Source organism: Podarcis liolepis (assembly GCF_965112155.1).
Source record: "Podarcis liolepis genome assembly, chromosome: 9".
In the NCBI taxonomy this organism is placed as follows: Eukaryota; Metazoa; Chordata; class Lepidosauria; order Squamata; family Lacertidae; genus Podarcis; species Podarcis liolepis.
This window is the reverse complement of record NC_139564.1, coordinates 38733404-38751803: the sequence shown is the minus strand read 5'-3', so window position 1 is coordinate 38751803 and position 18400 is coordinate 38733404. Positions and strand designations below refer to the sequence as shown.

General features: G+C 39.8%; 1 protein-coding gene across 1 annotated transcript in view; it reads left to right on the top strand.

Moving 5' to 3' along the window:
- The window catches only part of LRBA (LPS responsive beige-like anchor protein), a 351536-nt gene that overhangs the window by 270551 nt on the left and 62585 nt on the right, over positions 1 to 18400 (top strand). The window contains 1 exon segment of the mRNA XM_083520191.1: positions 3172 to 3324. Coding sequence (XP_083376317.1) covers positions 3172 to 3324 — 153 coding nt within the window.

The window sequence follows — 18400 nt, the reverse complement described above, 5'->3', positions numbered from 1 at the left end:
AACGACGGGAGCTCACCCCGCCACGGGGATTCGAACTGCCGACCATACAATCGGCAAGTCCTAGGCACTGAGCTTTACCCACAGCGCCACCCGTCAGTTGTGTAGGTGCTTTCAAATACACACACCTACACCTGATGAATACTGCTTATGGTCCTTGTGTCCATTCCATTCCATGCCTTTCATTTATCTTTACACCCTCATGCATTTAAAACTAAAAGGGTTAAAATTTGGAAACTTCTGGACTCAAAATAGTAAAAAAAAAACCCCACATTTTAAAGGGTCATTTCAGAGATATATTAAAGTTTTGAACTTCATTAAAACAAAATTAAAGACCGCTTTTCTTTAAATTATTGTTGCACGGTACTTTGTGCAATTCTTTGACTTCATTTTGAAGGCGTGGAGCAGTAGCAGCATAATGACATCTTTGCAAAAGGAGTAGCTGTTCCTTGAAGGGGCATTTGGGATTCAAAAGGTGGGGTGAGGAACCAGGACTCTTAACACGATTCCATTCCAAGTTGGCTTTATGGCTTTGGAGTTTTATTAACAGCAGAAAAGTTTCACAACTTCCTCTGAATTACTGCAATAAGCTCTATGCGTGACTACCCTTGAAGTTGGTCTGGAAGCTGCAAATAGTGCACAATGTTAGCAGCTTGACTGCTCACTGAGGCAGGATATTGCTACCATGTTATGCTGCTGTTGCTAAAAAAATTGCACTGGCTGCCAATTAGCCCTACAGTGGTATCTCGGGTTACATACGCTTCAGGTTACATACACTTCAGGTTACAGACTCCGCTAACTCAGAAATAGTACCTCAGGTTAAGAACTTTGCTTCAGGATGAGAACAGAAATTGCGCAGTGGCGGCGCGGCGGCAGCGGGAGGCCCCATTAACTAAAGTGGTGCTTCAGGTTAAGAACAGTTTCAAGTTAAGAACGGACCTCTGGAACGAATTAATTACTTAACCTGAGGTACTACTGTATATCAGAAAAATTAAAGGTGCTTGTTTTGGTATTTAACTCCTGTACAGCTTTAGGGCCAGGATACCTAAAAACCGACTCATCCCTTACATACCCAGTTAGTCACTGCACTGGACATCGCCTCCTGCAAATACCATCTTATCAAAAGTCCATACTGCAGAATTTAGGAATTTGATCTCTCGTACGGTGGCATCTGCCCTTTGGCATACTCTCCAGTTAAATATTAGATAAGACACCATTTCTGTTGTCTTTTCAGAAAACAGTTGAAAACCTTCCTCTTTCAAGAAGTTTTTCCCCCAGTAGAGATTGTTTCCAGCCTGTTTTTATATTGGAATAGTTTTCTGAAGTTTTAATTGTTTTACCACTTGTCTGTGGTTCTGGGCTCATATGGGAGAAAGGGCAAGATGTATGTTAAATAATTAATAATGATAATAGCTCACTTTTCCCTCTTGGAACTGATTTAAATGTGATTAATTACAATTCATGTAGGTGATCAGGGAGACGTATGTGGTATGGTTGTTATTTTAAGTGATTTTAAAAACCACTACATTTAATTTAATGGATGCAGTTTAGTCAACAAAGTGCCTCCAAATAATTTGCTAGCATGTTTTTCTTTTGTGTCACAGACTCATTTTGACCTTGTTATAGGTTAATTAGCATGACTGTATACAAATATATAGGATGCATATCTGAAGTTTTTCTCACAAGGACTGAGGTGATAATAGCTTAATTCTTGCTTGATTCTTCTTGTCTGTTCTCCGGGAACTCTGGGCTGACCCTGTCCATAATCTGATGACCTGCCATTGCACTCAGCTATTTGGAAAACTGCTCTGGCCATAGCTGACCCTGAGGGTGGTATCTGGAAGACCACTGATCCATTGACCCATGTCAAGAGTGGATTTAGAATCTGATCTACTGGGCCTCTTACATAGTTAGCCAGTGGAGCTACTCCACATAATGTGTTTTTCTGCTTATTAAATAGCATGCACTTTTCACTTGTTAGAAGGAAGACCAATTTTACACCAGTTACTAATTTCCTGGAGCAATTACAAATATTAAGCCTTTCCATTCATGAAGTGCCCCTTACAAGAAATTGATAGATTTCCTGCAAAAATGTAAGCTTGCTTTAACTGTGCCTTCATTAGTTGAGACATTTATATAATGTTCTGTTATAGCATATATATATATAATTAAAAAAAATTTTTTTGCTTAGAAACACACAAAGTAGAAAAGCAATAGTAATCACTCAACACATGTGTGCCCCACATTTTCCAACATGAACATAAGACAGTGTATACATGTATTCAGAAAAAGCAGCCAATTGCCTATATGTATGGCTGCTTCTTAAAACTCAGTTTTTGCCATGTGGCTCTGGGGCAGGGATGCTGGTGTTCAGAAAATAACAAAAGCCCTGTTGCATTAGAGAGCTGCTTGGGTTTGTCTATTGCTGAACAGACTCTTTGTAATCAGCAATTCATACCAGTTGACAACAAACAGACCAACTTTATAAGTTGAATTGAAATCCATATTTAAAGTAAGTGGATTGCACCCATAAATTTCATTCTGCTCCTAAAAGAGGAGTCCATTCAATTTTTAAATTAGTCATTGTTTAATGGGTATTGTTGCTATTGCTGTTAGCAAAGAGATTGCTCTCATAGATTGTGATACTTGCAGTCCAGAAGTTACTTACTGCAGTTGGCTGGTTTTACTAAGCAAGTTTCAGGGTGTGAAATGCCATTGTGGGACTTGCTTATTAGTTTTAGTTTTTCTTTATTAACTATACTTGTATGGGCAACTTCTCTTGACAATCAATCAATCAATCAATCAATCAATCACCAATACAAAACAATAAAAGCACTTGTTCTTTCTGGCAAAAAAACAAAAACGAAATATGAATTATAGGGTTGAAATGCCCACATTAAAAGTAAAAGTTGTTTGAAAGGCATGGTGCATGAAAAGGTACAAAAAGGAATAAAACCTGGCCCTGCAGAGACTATAAGGATGGTGGCAGATAAGACTTTCTGGAGAGGTCATGTTGCCAGCCCCAATAAAATGTATCTAATTTTATCCCTCTGTTGATGAAATAGTTTTTCATTCACTGGAGGTTCTGTGAGAAGGCGGGAAGTGAGTGTGTGTGTGTGCGCGCACGCAAAGTTTTCCTTTCATTTTAACATGTTGGTTTTCATTTTTACATAGGAGCTGGTTCCTGAATTTTATTATCTCCCTGAGATGTTTGTCAACTACAATAATTACAATCTTGGAGTGATGGATGATGGAACAGTAGTGTCTGATGTTGAACTTCCACCATGGGCCAAAACGCCAGAAGAATTTGTTCGCATAAATAGATTGGTAAGATAAACGTCTGTGGACAAATGCTGGCTCCCTTGGCCTATAGAGCAAGATGAGCACCGCAACCCCAGAGTCGTCCGCGACTGGACCTAACGGTCAGGGGTACCTTTACCGTTATCTATTCTCTGTATTAAGAGCTGGTGCTTGAAATGTCTCTCCTTAGAGAATGAGATTAGTCCCTTTGTTCTGTGTAAAGCTAAAATTTATGAAGCCTAGGATCCAAAGAGCTATTTTAGGTGTACTCATAGGCTTGGGAATGCCTAGTGAGATTTTTTTAAAACCTAAACAGTAGACCCTCATGCTTTTCTCATTGTTTTAATGTAATGTAAGTTTTTTTGGGATACCTTTATTATATTCTCACATATATATTTCTGGCATTACTGATGACACTGTTATTATAGTGAAAGATAGACAAAATGCTCGTGTCTTCACATTAGGCATTTGATTAGTTCTGGTTCAGAGGTCACCATTACCCTTATGTATGTTAACTGTAACAAGTTTAAAAGTTGAATTTCAAACCACCTGCTTTCCACCTACCACTTCACTTTAATGTTTTTGTGCTAACTTGTAATTATTTGCATCTTTAGCTATATCTCACTTGAGTTTTGTTATCTGTAATGAGCCACTGAAAGCACACACCTGCTTTCCATGATAGCTTTACCATATGGGTTAGCTCGAGGTAACAGGCCAATCATCTTCACTTGCAGCCCCATTTCTGTTTGTTGGTTTGGTCATAATCGCCGATGTTTTCCTCCTAAATACATCTTCAGTTATTTCTATCATACTTTATAAAGAGCTTGCATGAGCAGCTGCTCAAATCTGGGTTCATCCATTCCATACCTTGCAATGTATTGCAAAAATATATTATTTTATTCTAGCCTGATAGACTTTATTTTCCATTATGTGACATAGTATGAAAAAAATGGGGTAGGAGATTGTAAATATTTTCTTGTATTTATTGTATTTTATGCCACCTAATATTTCTTAGGTATTAAGACAAGGCCCATTTCTGTAATTATAGGATGAGAATCATATCTCTCTGTGATACAAAAATTCATATAATGTTAAATAGACCATGGAATGAAAGCATATGAGCCTAAGTATGTCTCAGTTTGGTCAGTGCCTGCATGGGATGCTATCCAGGAACCTCATGTACAATTACTTTGAACTCCATGATGGGGATGGGGGAGGGTAGTATTTAACTGTAGAAAAAATAATCAGTCAGTGTGGTGTAGTGGTTAGAATGAAGGACTAGTACCTAGGAGGCCAGGGTTCAGTTCCTTACTCAGCCGTGAAACTCACTGTGTGACCTTGGGCCAGTCTCTGCTTCTCAGGCTAACCTTCCTTACAGGGTTATTATGATGATAAAATTGGGGTGGGGAGTATGCTACCTAGAGCTCCTAGGAGAAAAGGTGGCCTATAATGTAACAAATAAATGAGGTGAAAATTATTTCTATGGTACGAAAAGGTAGTGCTTGCATCAAAAACACCATTATACTCCCCAGCCCATTTCTTTCCCCACCCCTGGTATTTTTTCCAGATATAGCAAACCTTCTAATCTTCCTTGCTTAATTAAGAGAGAGATGAAGTTTGGTTTTGGAGTTCATCATAGATTTCCTCTTGCCCTGCATAAAAATATATTCTGTGTGATGGGGGAAAGGGAAGTCCACATACCTGATGTTTTACATGTGACTCTTACTCTTTGTGCAAGGCCTTGCATTTGTTGAGTCCAAATGAAATGGAATGTATAAGTAATTTATTTGAGTAATTGCATGATTAATGTTCTATTCTGGGGTTATGCAAAATACGTTGTGCTTCTGTAATTACATAGCTCCAGTGACTGTATGTCAGCTGTCTAATTAGTACTTTTGTAAGATTATATAAATGTGAGTAGTGAGGAAAATTATATTTAAAAAAATTCTAATACTTTGACAAAGAATTCTTTGTAATAGCACGAGAACATTTTAAATTTTATAAAAAAAGCAGAGTTGTCTATTTATTACATCCTTGCAACTTCCTAGATCACAATAAATAACGATAGTAGTTTTAAGTGCCCATTGTGTAAGCTATTGCATGCAGATTCCCCCCCTTTCAGTTTGTTTTACAGATTTTTCTACAGTGATTAGACCTCATGAAATGCATACTGCTTTGATCTGTGACCTTTTTGTGGTGCTAATCGGGTTCCTGATATCATTATACCTTGCTCATTAATCATATTTCCTACATCCCATCAGCCAACCAGACAGCCCAAGCCTCTGTTTCAGCCCTGTGCCTGGCAGGTTTCTGCTTTTCCAGATTATTACACTGTGATACTTTGGCTTCTCATAACCAGACCCACATCAAGCTGTGTACTACAATTAAAGTCAGATGGTCCTCAGGTTGAACAGGGATATAGTGTTGCAGCTGTCCGTCTTTTATTGGAATAGACCAGCAAGGGGAACAGATGATATATAGGACAGTACATAATAACAGATTGTACAGTATCAGGTCAATAGCAGGGGTTCACAATGCTAATTGGCAGACATAGTTACTTTAATCTAGCTCCCAGTATTAAAAAATAACAAGATGGGGTTTCATTAAAACAGTTTAGATATATCTTTGCCTTTGTCTTGGGAGAAAGAAGTAGGGGGAAATGTGAGGATATAAACTACAGTGACTTATGAAACCGAAGGTTAATACTTTTTTTAAAAAAAAATAAAAATAAATCAAGTTTAAACTGTAACAAAGGATAAAGTTAGCATCCCCTTTAAAAATCTGGGAGGACAACAATATATTCAGCTGGTATTCAAAAGCCATTGAAGAGGGTTCTAGATAAATGGGCAAAGGAACTTCCTTAATGGGCTTTGTGGCTGGGCATACTTGTATGGCATCAGATATTCTTCCAGTCCCAAACTGTTTACGTACTTTGAATTAGAAACACAAGCAAATTTGTAGCTAGTGAACTGATATGATAGGTACCTTACTCTTACTCCGAGTCATTAGCTTTGATGTGGTATCCTGAAGTCTTCAAAGGAAACCTTACATTATGTGCATTGTAGCAATCTAGCCTGAATGTTTTCGTAGCACGGAGAACTATAGCCAGGTCTTTTTGGTGTACTGCCAAATGATTGGCGGCTTTTTGCTCATGTAATGTTCCAAATAACATTTTCAGATGCAGAAACTAGATTTTTGGTCCTCAGTGCAGTCATTCACATTTTGTATAGCTTGATCAGTATGTTTTGCTTCCTTTTGTCGACCCTTAGAAAGGTAAACAAATTTAACAGTATTTTTTCCCCTAAGCTTGTTTTGATTAACTGTCAAATTGTTTAAATGTCACCTTGCTTTTTGCCATTTATTGCTTCAGTCATTCCATGACTTAACCTGTTGTATCCTAAAGCTGTAATGACCATACAGTGGTACCTCGGGTTACATACGCTTCAGGTTACACACTCCACTAAGCCAGAAATAGTGCTTCAGGTTAAGAACTTTGCTTCAGGATAAGAACAGAAATCGGGCTCTGGCGGTGCAGCGGCAGCAGGAGTCCCCATTAGCTAAAGTGGTGCTTCAGGTTAAGAACAGTTTCAGGTTAAGTATGGACCTCCGGAACGAATTTAGTACTTAACCCGAGGTACCACTGTACTTCATTCATGGATTATACTAGTTTGGTAGGCAATCTATGCAAATTTCTTATTGTCGGGGGCAGCCAGGAACATTTTGCCGCTAGAGGCACTGCCCCCACTTCCTGTCCCTCACTGATGCTTGGTGCCTGGCATTTGCCACTGCGAGGTGCTGCTGGGTGCTTGGTATCTTCTGCTACTTGACCTGCACAGTGTCCCACTCATGGCAGTGGCATGCTCCTCTAATTGCCCCTGGCCTGCCACAAAGAGAATGAGGGGGTGGAATATGGGGATGTAGGGGAAAGTAGAGGAGTGTGCTGCCACCCATGAGCATGCTGCTGCAGCTTCTGGAGTCGAGGAGCAGGAGGTGGCAAGCGCTTGGCAGTGGTGAGCTCCCAGCAGTAGCAAGTGCTACTGGTGAGTGAGATGATGAGAACCGCAGCCCACCTGCCCACCAATCTCTCATTTGCCTTGCCACTTTGGGTGGTGGCTTCTTCTCCTCTCAGGGTAACATCCCATCTCAGGGTGCTGTCCCGAAGCAGCTTGCTTCAGACTGCTTCACGGGCAGACTGGCTGTGCTTATTATGGAGTGACACTGCCTATAAGATTCAGCTCACCCGCACCGTGAATTTGCCTACAAGCCTACAGCGATTTTTCGTGATGTTTTAGCATTTCAAAAGATAACAGAAACTGTTACCCACAATGTACCGTAAATGAGACTTTATTCTACAATACTTCTGACATGGGCTGCAAGTACTGCCATCAAGAGTCTCTCTTAATGAATCTCTTGAGAAGGTAGCATGGACAGAGATCTGATTTCAGGAAGTTGGAATCCAGATAGTAAGAGAAGGTCTGATTCTGCATGATCTGTGAGAGCTGTAAGGTATGACTGCTGTTTCAACAAGGGTTTAAGCTCAACTGAGTACCGAAATAGGAACTGAGGCCATCGCTTGGGCTGAATACTCCAGCCGTAGGAAGCTTTCTTATATTGTCATTGACCCTTATAGCTCATTATTGTCTACTCTAGAGATATCAGTGTACTGGAAGAAGCAAAGATCACCAGTGTTGAAGCAATGATTCTTCAACATCAACTCTTTTGGACTGGTCATGTTGTTTGGATGCCTGATGATCGTCTTCCAAAGCAATTACTCTATTCCGAACTTAAAAATGGAAAGCGTAATGCTGGTGGTCAACAAAAGAGGTTTAAAGACTGTCTCAAGGCAAATCTTTAAAAATGTAGTATAAACACTTGAAACTGGGAAACACTGGCCTGTGAGTGCTCCAGTTGGAGAACAGCCTTTGAAGACACTCGAACTCAGGACACAAAGGAGAAACGTGCTAAGAGAAAGGCATGCTTGGCAAATCCACACCGTGATCAACTCCCGTCCGGAAACCAACGTCCCCACTGTGGAAGGATATGTGGATCCAGATTTGTCCTCCACAGTCACTTACAGACTCAATTGTTAAAACTGTGTTTATGGAAGACAATCTTAGTCAGCTACGAGTGATCACCAAAGAAGAAGACTCTAGAGATAACCAAAGTTGTTCATTCCAGGTGTTGATGGACTCCAACCTTCATCAGCCCATGCCAGCATGGCCAGTGTCGAGGAGTGATTGAAATTATAGCACAACTGTCTGTTAACAGTTGTCCAGGGTTTCATGAAGCGGTCTTCTCCAACCCTATCTGGAGATGCCTTTGTGTGCAAAGCATGTGCATGGCTGATCTAGGTTCCTGCCCCATGCTAAGAACAAGCAGAAATTTAAAGGGGTAGAGCTTTGACAGCCCTAGGTGGCCTGCAGGTATATCCCCAGCTTTAGGTACAGACCGTTTAAGGGATAGTGCCCTTGAGCAATTGATGAGGCAGTGGAGCTGTTAATTGTGATATATTGCCTCAGCAGTTTGGATGCTGGCCTTGGGTCAGTGTCAAGCATCGAGTGATTGCGTGGCCTGGATATTACTTTCCTGAGACCTAGATCTCAGGTCATCTTCATGATTAAGGGTTCCCAAAGCAGATACCTTGGTTGTCCACCTGTAGACAGTCTTGAGTATATTATTGAAGAAGGGTTCCATTAATCTCTCTTAGTGACACCATTTCAAAATTCAGCTACTAAAAGCATTTCACGGAATTCAGTTACTTAGTTTGTATGCAAAAATGCAGGCATTCTTGAAGCCTAGAGGCCAACTCTGTATGGAAACTGCTCCCCTGCATAAATGGAACTTCTGAGATACAGGATCACTTGAAAGGAAAGGTGGCAGGCTGCATACTCCCAGTGTGGTGTAGTGGTTAAGAGCGCTAGACTCGTAATCTGGGGAACCGGGTTCACGTCTCCGCTCCTCCACATGCAGCTGCTGGGTGACCTTGGGCTAGTCACACTTCTCTGAAGTCTCTCTGCCCCACTCACCTCACAGAGTGTTTGTTGTGGGGGAGGAAGGGAAAGGAGAATGTTAGCCGCTTTGAGACTCCTTCGGGTAGTGATAAGGCGGGATATCAAATCCAAACTCCTCTTCTTCTTGTCCTCCTCAGTATCTGATCCAGGGCAGGCTAGAGCCTTTCCCAGTGAGTGATCATTGTAAAGTGAAAGACTTCAGGCAGCTTGGAGATCTTCTCTCAAGGAAAATTATTTGCCATCGACTAGGGAGGGTGGGGAAGGAGTACCTCACTAGAGTAGGAATTTGAATTCCTTACTAGGGACAGAACTGGATTGAGGCACAGTCTGCAGCTATTGTTCTCAGAACAAATAGATGAGATGGGTCCCCATATTTGCTCAATTTATTCAAGGAACCATATATGTTGGACTGAATTGAAGGGGCTGGGAGATGTATTATGATGGGAGTAAAATCAGTATTGTGACTGATTGACTAGTAAAGTGGTTGATATGTTGCATTGTTTCAATTTATTTGACTTTTGCCTAATCTAGAAAACACTAAACAATTACTGTTTCTGCCGGCTACCATGGTAACAGTATTCTGGGCTTCTAACCAGGCGATCTGTTCTTGTTTTTAAGTGCCTTGCCTTTCTCCTTCATAAGCAATTAATTAATTAGAGAACTGACAGTTATTTTCAAAACCATGCATTTTCTTTCATGCTGATATTCCAGTGGTCAGATCTGCAGATGTAAATGGAAAATCTTGTGCTTAAAGCATTTGACTGTCACTCTGAAGTTTATTTTTTCTTCTTTGTTTTGTTCAGGCCAGAGTGCCTTTTCTATTATGTGGCATCTAGTGCACTTGGGTATAAATAAATGTTGTTAGTAGTGATAGTATATTCTCTTGTAACAGGATGGTGTGAGCATGTTTAATGTTAAAGTAGATTTGATACCTTGAGACATCAAAATGTGTGTAAACCAATAATGATAAGTGTGGAAATCATGCTGTGCCTATAGGTTCATATACTTAAGCAAAATGGCACCATTACAATCACTTACTCTTATCTCTTCCATACGAAGAGTTATAGAAGCCACATGCTTAGCCATTCCTGGCTTGGGAGTATATGGTCTCTTAACTACACAGCAACAAAGAGACAGAGATTCTAAATGCTCCATGCATACACATTAACACCAAAAATATATATTGTAATGGCATGTCGGTTGGGTAGGAGAGAAAGTGTCATTTTACAAAGGATGTGAGCAGGTACAATTAATTTCTGCGTGCAGAAGCACTTTCCTCCTGTCTTGGTCAAAGGCTGGAGCAGAGAGCATCTAGTGTAGAGTGGTAGCGTCTGTCTCCCTGCAGTAGTGTCCCCCAAGCACTTTACTCGACAGGCGTGAGCAGCAGCTATATAGGAAAAGGTAAAAGTGTGTACTTGGGGAAAACAGGTTTTGGCTCGCCTCCAACATGATTTGATGATTTCAACCTGTTTGTGTTGGGTCATGTCCAGAGGAGTTGTTGCCAACTGAGAGCACTCTCCTGGATCCAATCCACTGTTCTTTAGAATTTAATTGGAGCTCCTATCGGTTTGGCCCCATGCTGTGTTCCATTTTCTAGCCTTGCTAGAGTTTGACAAAGAAATGAAACCTGCAAAACTGGTATCTGTCTCTATCTATCTATCTATCTATCTATCTATCTATCTATCTATCTATCTATCATCTATCTATCTATATCTCTATCTAATCTATAGTCACCATGATAACATTTTTTCTCGGATTCCCTTAGACCTTACTACATTACACCAGACTCAGAAATAAAAAAGTTTTGTATTTATTTACAAATACTGTATATACACCAGGGTCGTTCTTATAAATAAAAACTCTCATCCAGCGTGCCTGCTATTTTCACTTTTTCTTGAAACTGCAGCATTCATTATCTTACACTTCCCCAGTCAAGCGAAGAAATGCTGCTTGAATTTAATTCCCTCGAGGACAGTAGTGCCATCCCTTACCTTATACATCTTCCTTGCTTTATAGGCTGCATTAATAGAGAAGTACAAATGAGTGATTCCACCCCCTCTCAGTTTACTGCCTAGAGTAAGTCTTCTTCATATTGCATATTGATGCAGCCTCAAGTTGAGCGGCTCGTGCAATTCTTTTGTTGGAAGATATTTTCAGAAAGGTTTACTATTTCTTAAATAAAAATGAAAGGAGAAAACATAGTTCATAAAAACAAAGGGATTTGTCTAAATTTTTTACGATTTGTCTGGCAGGCTCTGATAGCTAGAAACAGGAAAGTGCTGGACACCACAAAGGTTCTCCTACAATTGCTGGCATCACCCGAGGCTTTCGCTCTAGGCTTGCTTTTTATGGACAAACTCAAGGTGGATGAAACAGCCTGCCCACAGCTTTGTCCCATTCAGCATTCAGCTTCCATCTCCACACCAAGTTCCACATACAGGAGCTTTTGTGAGTTTCGCCAGGGGTCTCAAGGATGGAAAAGGACATCTCTCCATGCACAGCGGTTTGTCTAGCCTCTGCCCTTTTATCCAGCAGCCAAAAAACCCCACAAAAAACACCAAATTATTGAAGTATTAAAATAAAAGATAATAACAAAAATATTATTTATACCCCACCCATCTGCCTCGGTTTCCCCAGCCACTCTGGGGAATACACATAAAATACATATTACAGTGGTACCTCGGGTTACATACGCTTCAGGTTACAGACTCCCTTAACCCAGAAATAGTACCTCGGGTTAAGAACTTTGCTTCAGGATGAGAACAGAAATCGTGCTCCGGTGGCGCGGCGGCAGCGGGAGGCCCCATTAGCTAAAGTGGTGCTTCAGGTTAAGAACAGTTTCAGGTTAAGAACGGACCTCCGGAACAAATTAAGTACTTAACCCAAGGTACCACTGTATTTACATACATATATACATACATACATGATGATGATGATGATGATGATGATAATGTTGTGAATACTACAACCAGCAACCTAACTCATGGTTCTTGAGTTTAATACAATAATACACATTTTTAGATTGATGTTATTTTCAAAGTTTATAGCAAAATTTCTCCTCCTCAAGGTATCTGTGGCAGCATGCACATAACAAAAATCAACGATTAATTTTAAATTATATTTTTATTTATTCCTTCTCAAGTTCTGCATTCTTCATAGCTGGACTGAGATTTCATCTGTTGTTTCACACACATGCCCTTCCCTCTGCTTTTCAGTAGCAGCTTATTTTGGAAATCATTGCCGCTAGATGTGAGATGACCTCCATCTTTAGGACAACTCTAAAATTCTGTGATTTCTGCCATCCAATCTTTCCCACTTTAAAAGAAGGCAGATGCTTCGTAAAATATTGATTTTTAACATGCCTTTTCCAATTGAGTGAGATGTTTTAATTTAGTGTCTCTTCTTCCATTATCTTTTTTTGCCCTCTTTTTTCATGGGTCTGTGTATTTAGTCTGTAAGCCTCCAGGCAGGGTTTTGTTGTTTTCAGTTTTGTGTTTTTATGTAGTACATCACTTTGTTTTCTTCCAGGCACTTAAAAGATTATAGTGGTGGTGATGATAATATGTAGAGAAGGGTAAAGGGGCTTTGAATGCTGGAATCATAAAATATTTACGTCTGTGTGTGTGTGTGTGTGTGTGTGTGTGAGAGAGAGAGAGAGAGAGAGAGAGAGAGAGAGAGTATAAGCATTCAATAAGGTTTGTAAATTCATTTTTCCTTTATCTGATTAGGTAGTCTACATTTTAGGCAATGATGTGTGAACAAATCTCAGGAATTCTTAAGTTCTTGGGGCAAGTTGTACATTTGTGACTCACTGATTAGTAGATAAAGCATAATACCTCTTAATTTGGGGTCACAAGTGCTCAACTGTCATGTGCTGACCTTTTAGTCATTACATTTCGAAGTCATGTCATTCAGGAGGCTGGGGAGAAATTTGAAGGACAATTCTGAATGACTGGAGTTTACTTGGAGTTCCTGTTCATACAATAATGTGTATAGGTTACATACTTGCATTATGAGTAATGCAGATAAATCCACACGTGATACGCTATAAATATAAGTGGTTGGATGAAAAAGGTAGAACTTGAAGCATAAAACAAACCCAAAGTTTCAGGATTCATAAAGTTTGTAGATGCTGAAATTTTCAGTTTCTGAGTTCAAAGCAAAATTTATAAACCTTAAGGACTCTGTTGATGTGAAAAAGTTAGGTACTTTTGTTTTCCCAGTGGCTTCTACTTAATGGTGTTGCGTTAGGAAAGAAATACTGCACGTATTCAGAAGGGTGAATAGGGAGAAGGGGGATCCTTTAAGCAAAGGGCAGCAATCTATCTCTTTATCTAAATTATCTGTGTGAGGAATTTTGGCACTGCTGGAGGATGGTGGGGCAAACCCTCCGAAATTGTCTAGGGGAGGAAGTGTGCTACAGGCAACGAGACGTTGCTGTGAAGCTTAAGCAGTCAATTTATCTGTCTTACTAGGTGACCATTATGTGGTTGTTTTAGCAGCCACAAATATTGTCAGAACAAATGAATTCCAAGATAATGAGTACGTCAAGGCTTTCTGACACTGGTGGGTGTGCCATCACAAATTAACTAGTATTAAAATCTTTTCAGTACACACTTGTCTAAGTTTCCAAACTTTTAAAACTCAGCTAGAATATTTATGTCAAACATCAGCTCTCAACAGACTTCAAATGATGCAGACATGGAAGTGTGTTCTAGTCAGGGAGGAATGAGATTGACTTATTTTTTTATATATATTTATAGAATGGTTGTGAAGATAATTGTGAGAATCTATGTATTCAGTCCTGCTTTGTGTATCCAGTTTCTGTGAGCAAAAGTTACAGATAAATAGAAAGAGTTGGCTTTTTATTGTTTGTTGCAGTCAAAACAAGGGCAGGATTAATAACTGCACACTTTCAATGAATAAATGATCAGTTTAAGATTTAGTACATTAATTTGCAGGGCTCAGGCAATTGGTGGGGTTGAGAATTAAAAACCCAGTTTGTTATTGACCTATAACTCCCATCGTCCCTAATCATTAACTATGCTTGCGCTGATGTGAGTTAAAGACCAACAGCATCTGGAGGGTCCCAGTTTCCTCATCCCATTCTAGGAGATGCTCTTGCAAGCCCAGGCAGGACCTGGCTTGATGGCAGTAGGCAAAGCTCTTAAGTGATCCCAGTAAAGGAAGCACTAATCAGTTATCAATTCTATTTCTTTCTCCTGGCAACATTAGCTTGCATGCTTAGGAAGAAATTTTAGGTTGTGAGCCGTATATCTCTATATAGTTTGTTATATACCATGAACTGTGACTGCAGCTGAGTAATCATCTCTTGGGTAGAAAGAGGAGTGCACCTCCATCCTCTAGTCTAAAGAATCCAGAAAGTTAAGATCCAAATGACAGCCCTCTAAAATTTCTCCCAGATCAGGTGTCATTTTGCAACTTCTCATAGATAGGCTTATTATTATTAATATTATTAAAACTTCCATCCTGCCTTTCTTCCCCCAAGACTCCAGGGTGGCAAACAACAAAATAGCAAAACAATACTTTTAAAAAAATAAAAATAAAAACAATTTTAAGCAGTCACATATCCTCACAGCTAATAATTTAAAGGTTGTCAGGGACAGTATATCTCACCCATCAAATGCCTGGGTGAACTTCTCCTACTAAATTTTACCAGCCACGTTGGGCAGGGATCAAGAGGATACATTGTCGAGTTCACAGCGGCAAGTGTTCTGGCCATATCATTAGGCTACAACAACTCGTGCTAGACGATGCTCCAGGGACCTCAAATGGACCTGCACTAATTGTGGAATCAAGTTTGACATGGTTCTGAATGATTTTGCCCTCAAAGTGCTTTGCAAATATCTCACAGCAAGCTGTTGAGTGGTCTGTTAATGACAAGACCCTGGTCTGAACCAATCAATCTACAGCTCTGCTGTTTAGTTCACTGAAGATGGAGGTCAATAAGTATGTTCTCTTTGCTGCTGCCAGTACCACATGGTAAACGCAACTGCGCACTCATACCTGTGTTTGGTCAAATTTGTGTTGGGACTTGTGCCATCTGTGCTCTAGCTGTTGGCCAGCCTGCTTCAACACTTGGAGTACAGAAAAGGCCTCAGGGTCCCTTTGGCTTAGAGAGGATGCTTAGGAGAGATTGAATCCATGGGCCTCTCCATCTTTCCACTCCACAGTGAGAGTAGAACCTTAGCCATGCCGCCTGGAAATTCTCCCAGGGCATACGGTATTTATTTATTAAAAAATGTATACCCTGCTTTATAAGGAACTTCCTCCATAATCTGCAATAAAGAAACACATTTCACATAACAATAGAATATAGAAATACAAATGCCATATGCCATCAAAACCAGTATAAAAATTCAAGAAATAGAAAACAAAACATAATAGGGATTATAAAAGCAGCACTGACATAAAATGCTAAGAATTAAACCCTTTCTGTAGTGAAAACCAGATTGAGGGTATGATCAGCGTTATATGTTGGGTGCATTATTTATTGAGCTGCCCCATGGTTGTCATAATGGCCATCAAGACCTGAACCAGCTCAGGCAACATGGAATTGGATCCTCACCAAGACTAACGTCCTCAAGTTCTCTATCATCATGCCAGAAACCACCTCCACCAGCTCAGTAATGGAGTTGGCTAAGCAGCGGGATGGGTGATACAGCCAGCAAGATCCCTGTCCTGTCTGTAACCCAACATCCAGATCCCAGGTGCATTGGTTTTCTGGTAATAATGATGGTAGTTTTTATGAATGACTACCATGCCCTTATTCCGTGGTCCACCTGACCTCAACTGTGCTACACTGAATTCCCAGGCAACCACACCTGGTTAAGACCAGAGTGCCTCAGCTCAGCTCTTAATAATGCATACCACATCAACCGCCTCATCCACGATCAGATCAGTTACTTCGTAGTGGATTGCTCTAGCGACAATATTGGCCATAGTAACCCCCTCTGCCAAAGCAACCTTCAACAGGAGGATTTTGCAGAATGATTTTGATGTGGTCAGTTCTGACTTTTCCATTTTATTACTGGTGATCCTAGTTTGACTATTACTAACAGGAGGCAGATCACAAAGAAAAGTGTTACATTTTACTAGTAGACTCCTGTTCTTCCTGGTGTAAGCAGGAAGTCTGGTACAGCCTCAAATAATTTCTACATTTAGGATAGGGGTAGTTGAGGAACTTCGGATCTACCCACTCCAGTGTCTGCTTCCCTTTAGTTCAGGTTAAGTTTCTTTCTTCGTTTTTGTTGTTGTTTTATTTAGAATCAGTTCTAGGCCTGGAAAATGAACCTTCCCCACAGGTTCTTGTGCAATCTACACAGGAAGGGGTTCCCTTCCTGGGTGGCATTTCTGCTTCAAGAACCCTGCCTGCTACCTGCAGGAGATGCAATGATGGGTCCAGATTGCTCTAATAACATTAAGAAGAGCAGGCATTTACTAGTAAATTCCATTTTTATTATCATGGAGGGGGATAATTTCATTGTACTCCTCTATAGTTTTTAGGATTAAAACGCTTGCATGAAATCTACTAATAAATTCGGTTGTTGCATGATTTGCCTGAAAGCTAATCAAACCAAAATGTATGTTTTGGTTCACCTCATAAGAATGTAGGAATTTTGTTGTCTAACACAGGTGAATTTTCTCTAACAGATTTAAACTGGCAAAGGAGAATGATTTAAACTGGTTTCCTTTCTTAGCCAATTATAAATGAACTGTTGGTTTAAAGTTGTAGTTCAAGTTGCTTTAAGACTGTTTATAATGTATCCTTTGAAAAGCAATTGGTGCCTGTCTTTTGTTGCAAAGCAGTAAGTCTGGGGCACAGAGCCTGCAGAGCAGTAAAGGAATTTGATTTTACTCATTTCTAAAATTAAAGACAAATATCTGTTTCTATTGGATTATAAACAGGTTCTGGACAGCTTCAGCTGCTACATAAGCCAGGGATATTTTAATTTGCTGGGCAGACATGTTTACTGTGTACTATGTAGTTTATGAGTGTTACCATAAATGAGGTAATCTTGCATCTTGGTTTCCATGTGTGAAACATTACATGAGCAAATGCAGCTGGGTTGTTAGTTGATGATATTAGTGGACTTTATTTGGACATAAACTATGTGCTGAACTGTTTAAAATATTTGCTTTAAAGCTGGTAATGCTGTTTTCTTTAGTGCTTTTATACAACTTCAGTGAAATTAAAATTCACAAAAGGTGCATATCTCAACCTCAGTGTTAGCAATGAAGATTCAAAAAGTAACACCATATTCCTGATAAAAGTATATTCCTTCCTGATAACAGTTTGCGTTGAGCATGCACATGAACAGTAGCTAGCATGGTAAAGTGGAGCCAAACTCTCTTTGTGGAAAGTGTCCCTGTCTGATTTGGGGAGATTGCCCCCCTGTGCCATAGCCCACCTTAACAGCCAGGTACTCACAACTCTCTGGAGATGTTTTGTGGGAAGCTAATGGTCTGCTAGGGGGAGGGACAGGAAATTCACATCCTGTCTTCTTTCTTCCATGGGTTTTCCTCTGTATTGAGACCACTGTGTTTAGCTGTATACATTTGAAAAATCCAAAGACATAATTTTTATAAAATCTTATTGAGAGTTAAAAAAATTCTTAGTGAAAGTAAAAACAAATAGTTCAAATATATTTTGAAATTTACTGCTGTTCCTAAATTAAATTCTCATGGTGAAAGCTTGTTGGTAGTAAATAACATTTTTGAACTCTGGATGGATTTACAATTGCGTGTGCAGAACCCACATTTATTCAGCATTCTTAGCATTCAATATATGAAACTGTTACTATTTTTGCACACTTTAGTACTTCAAGGTATACCTTTAATTAGCAGCTTATACAAAGATTAGATATGGCCTTTGATTAATAACCACTGAAAGCAAATTGCACATCATTTATTTTTATTTAAAAAAAAATTCTAGGAATTCTTTTACTGTGGGATAGTTTTAAGCTGGATGCTGTAGAAAAGGACTTGGAAAATAATTACAAATTGTTGTGGGCTGTTTAATGTATAAGATGGAGGATGGTGGGGGGGAGGAAGACAGGGGTCAAGGAAAA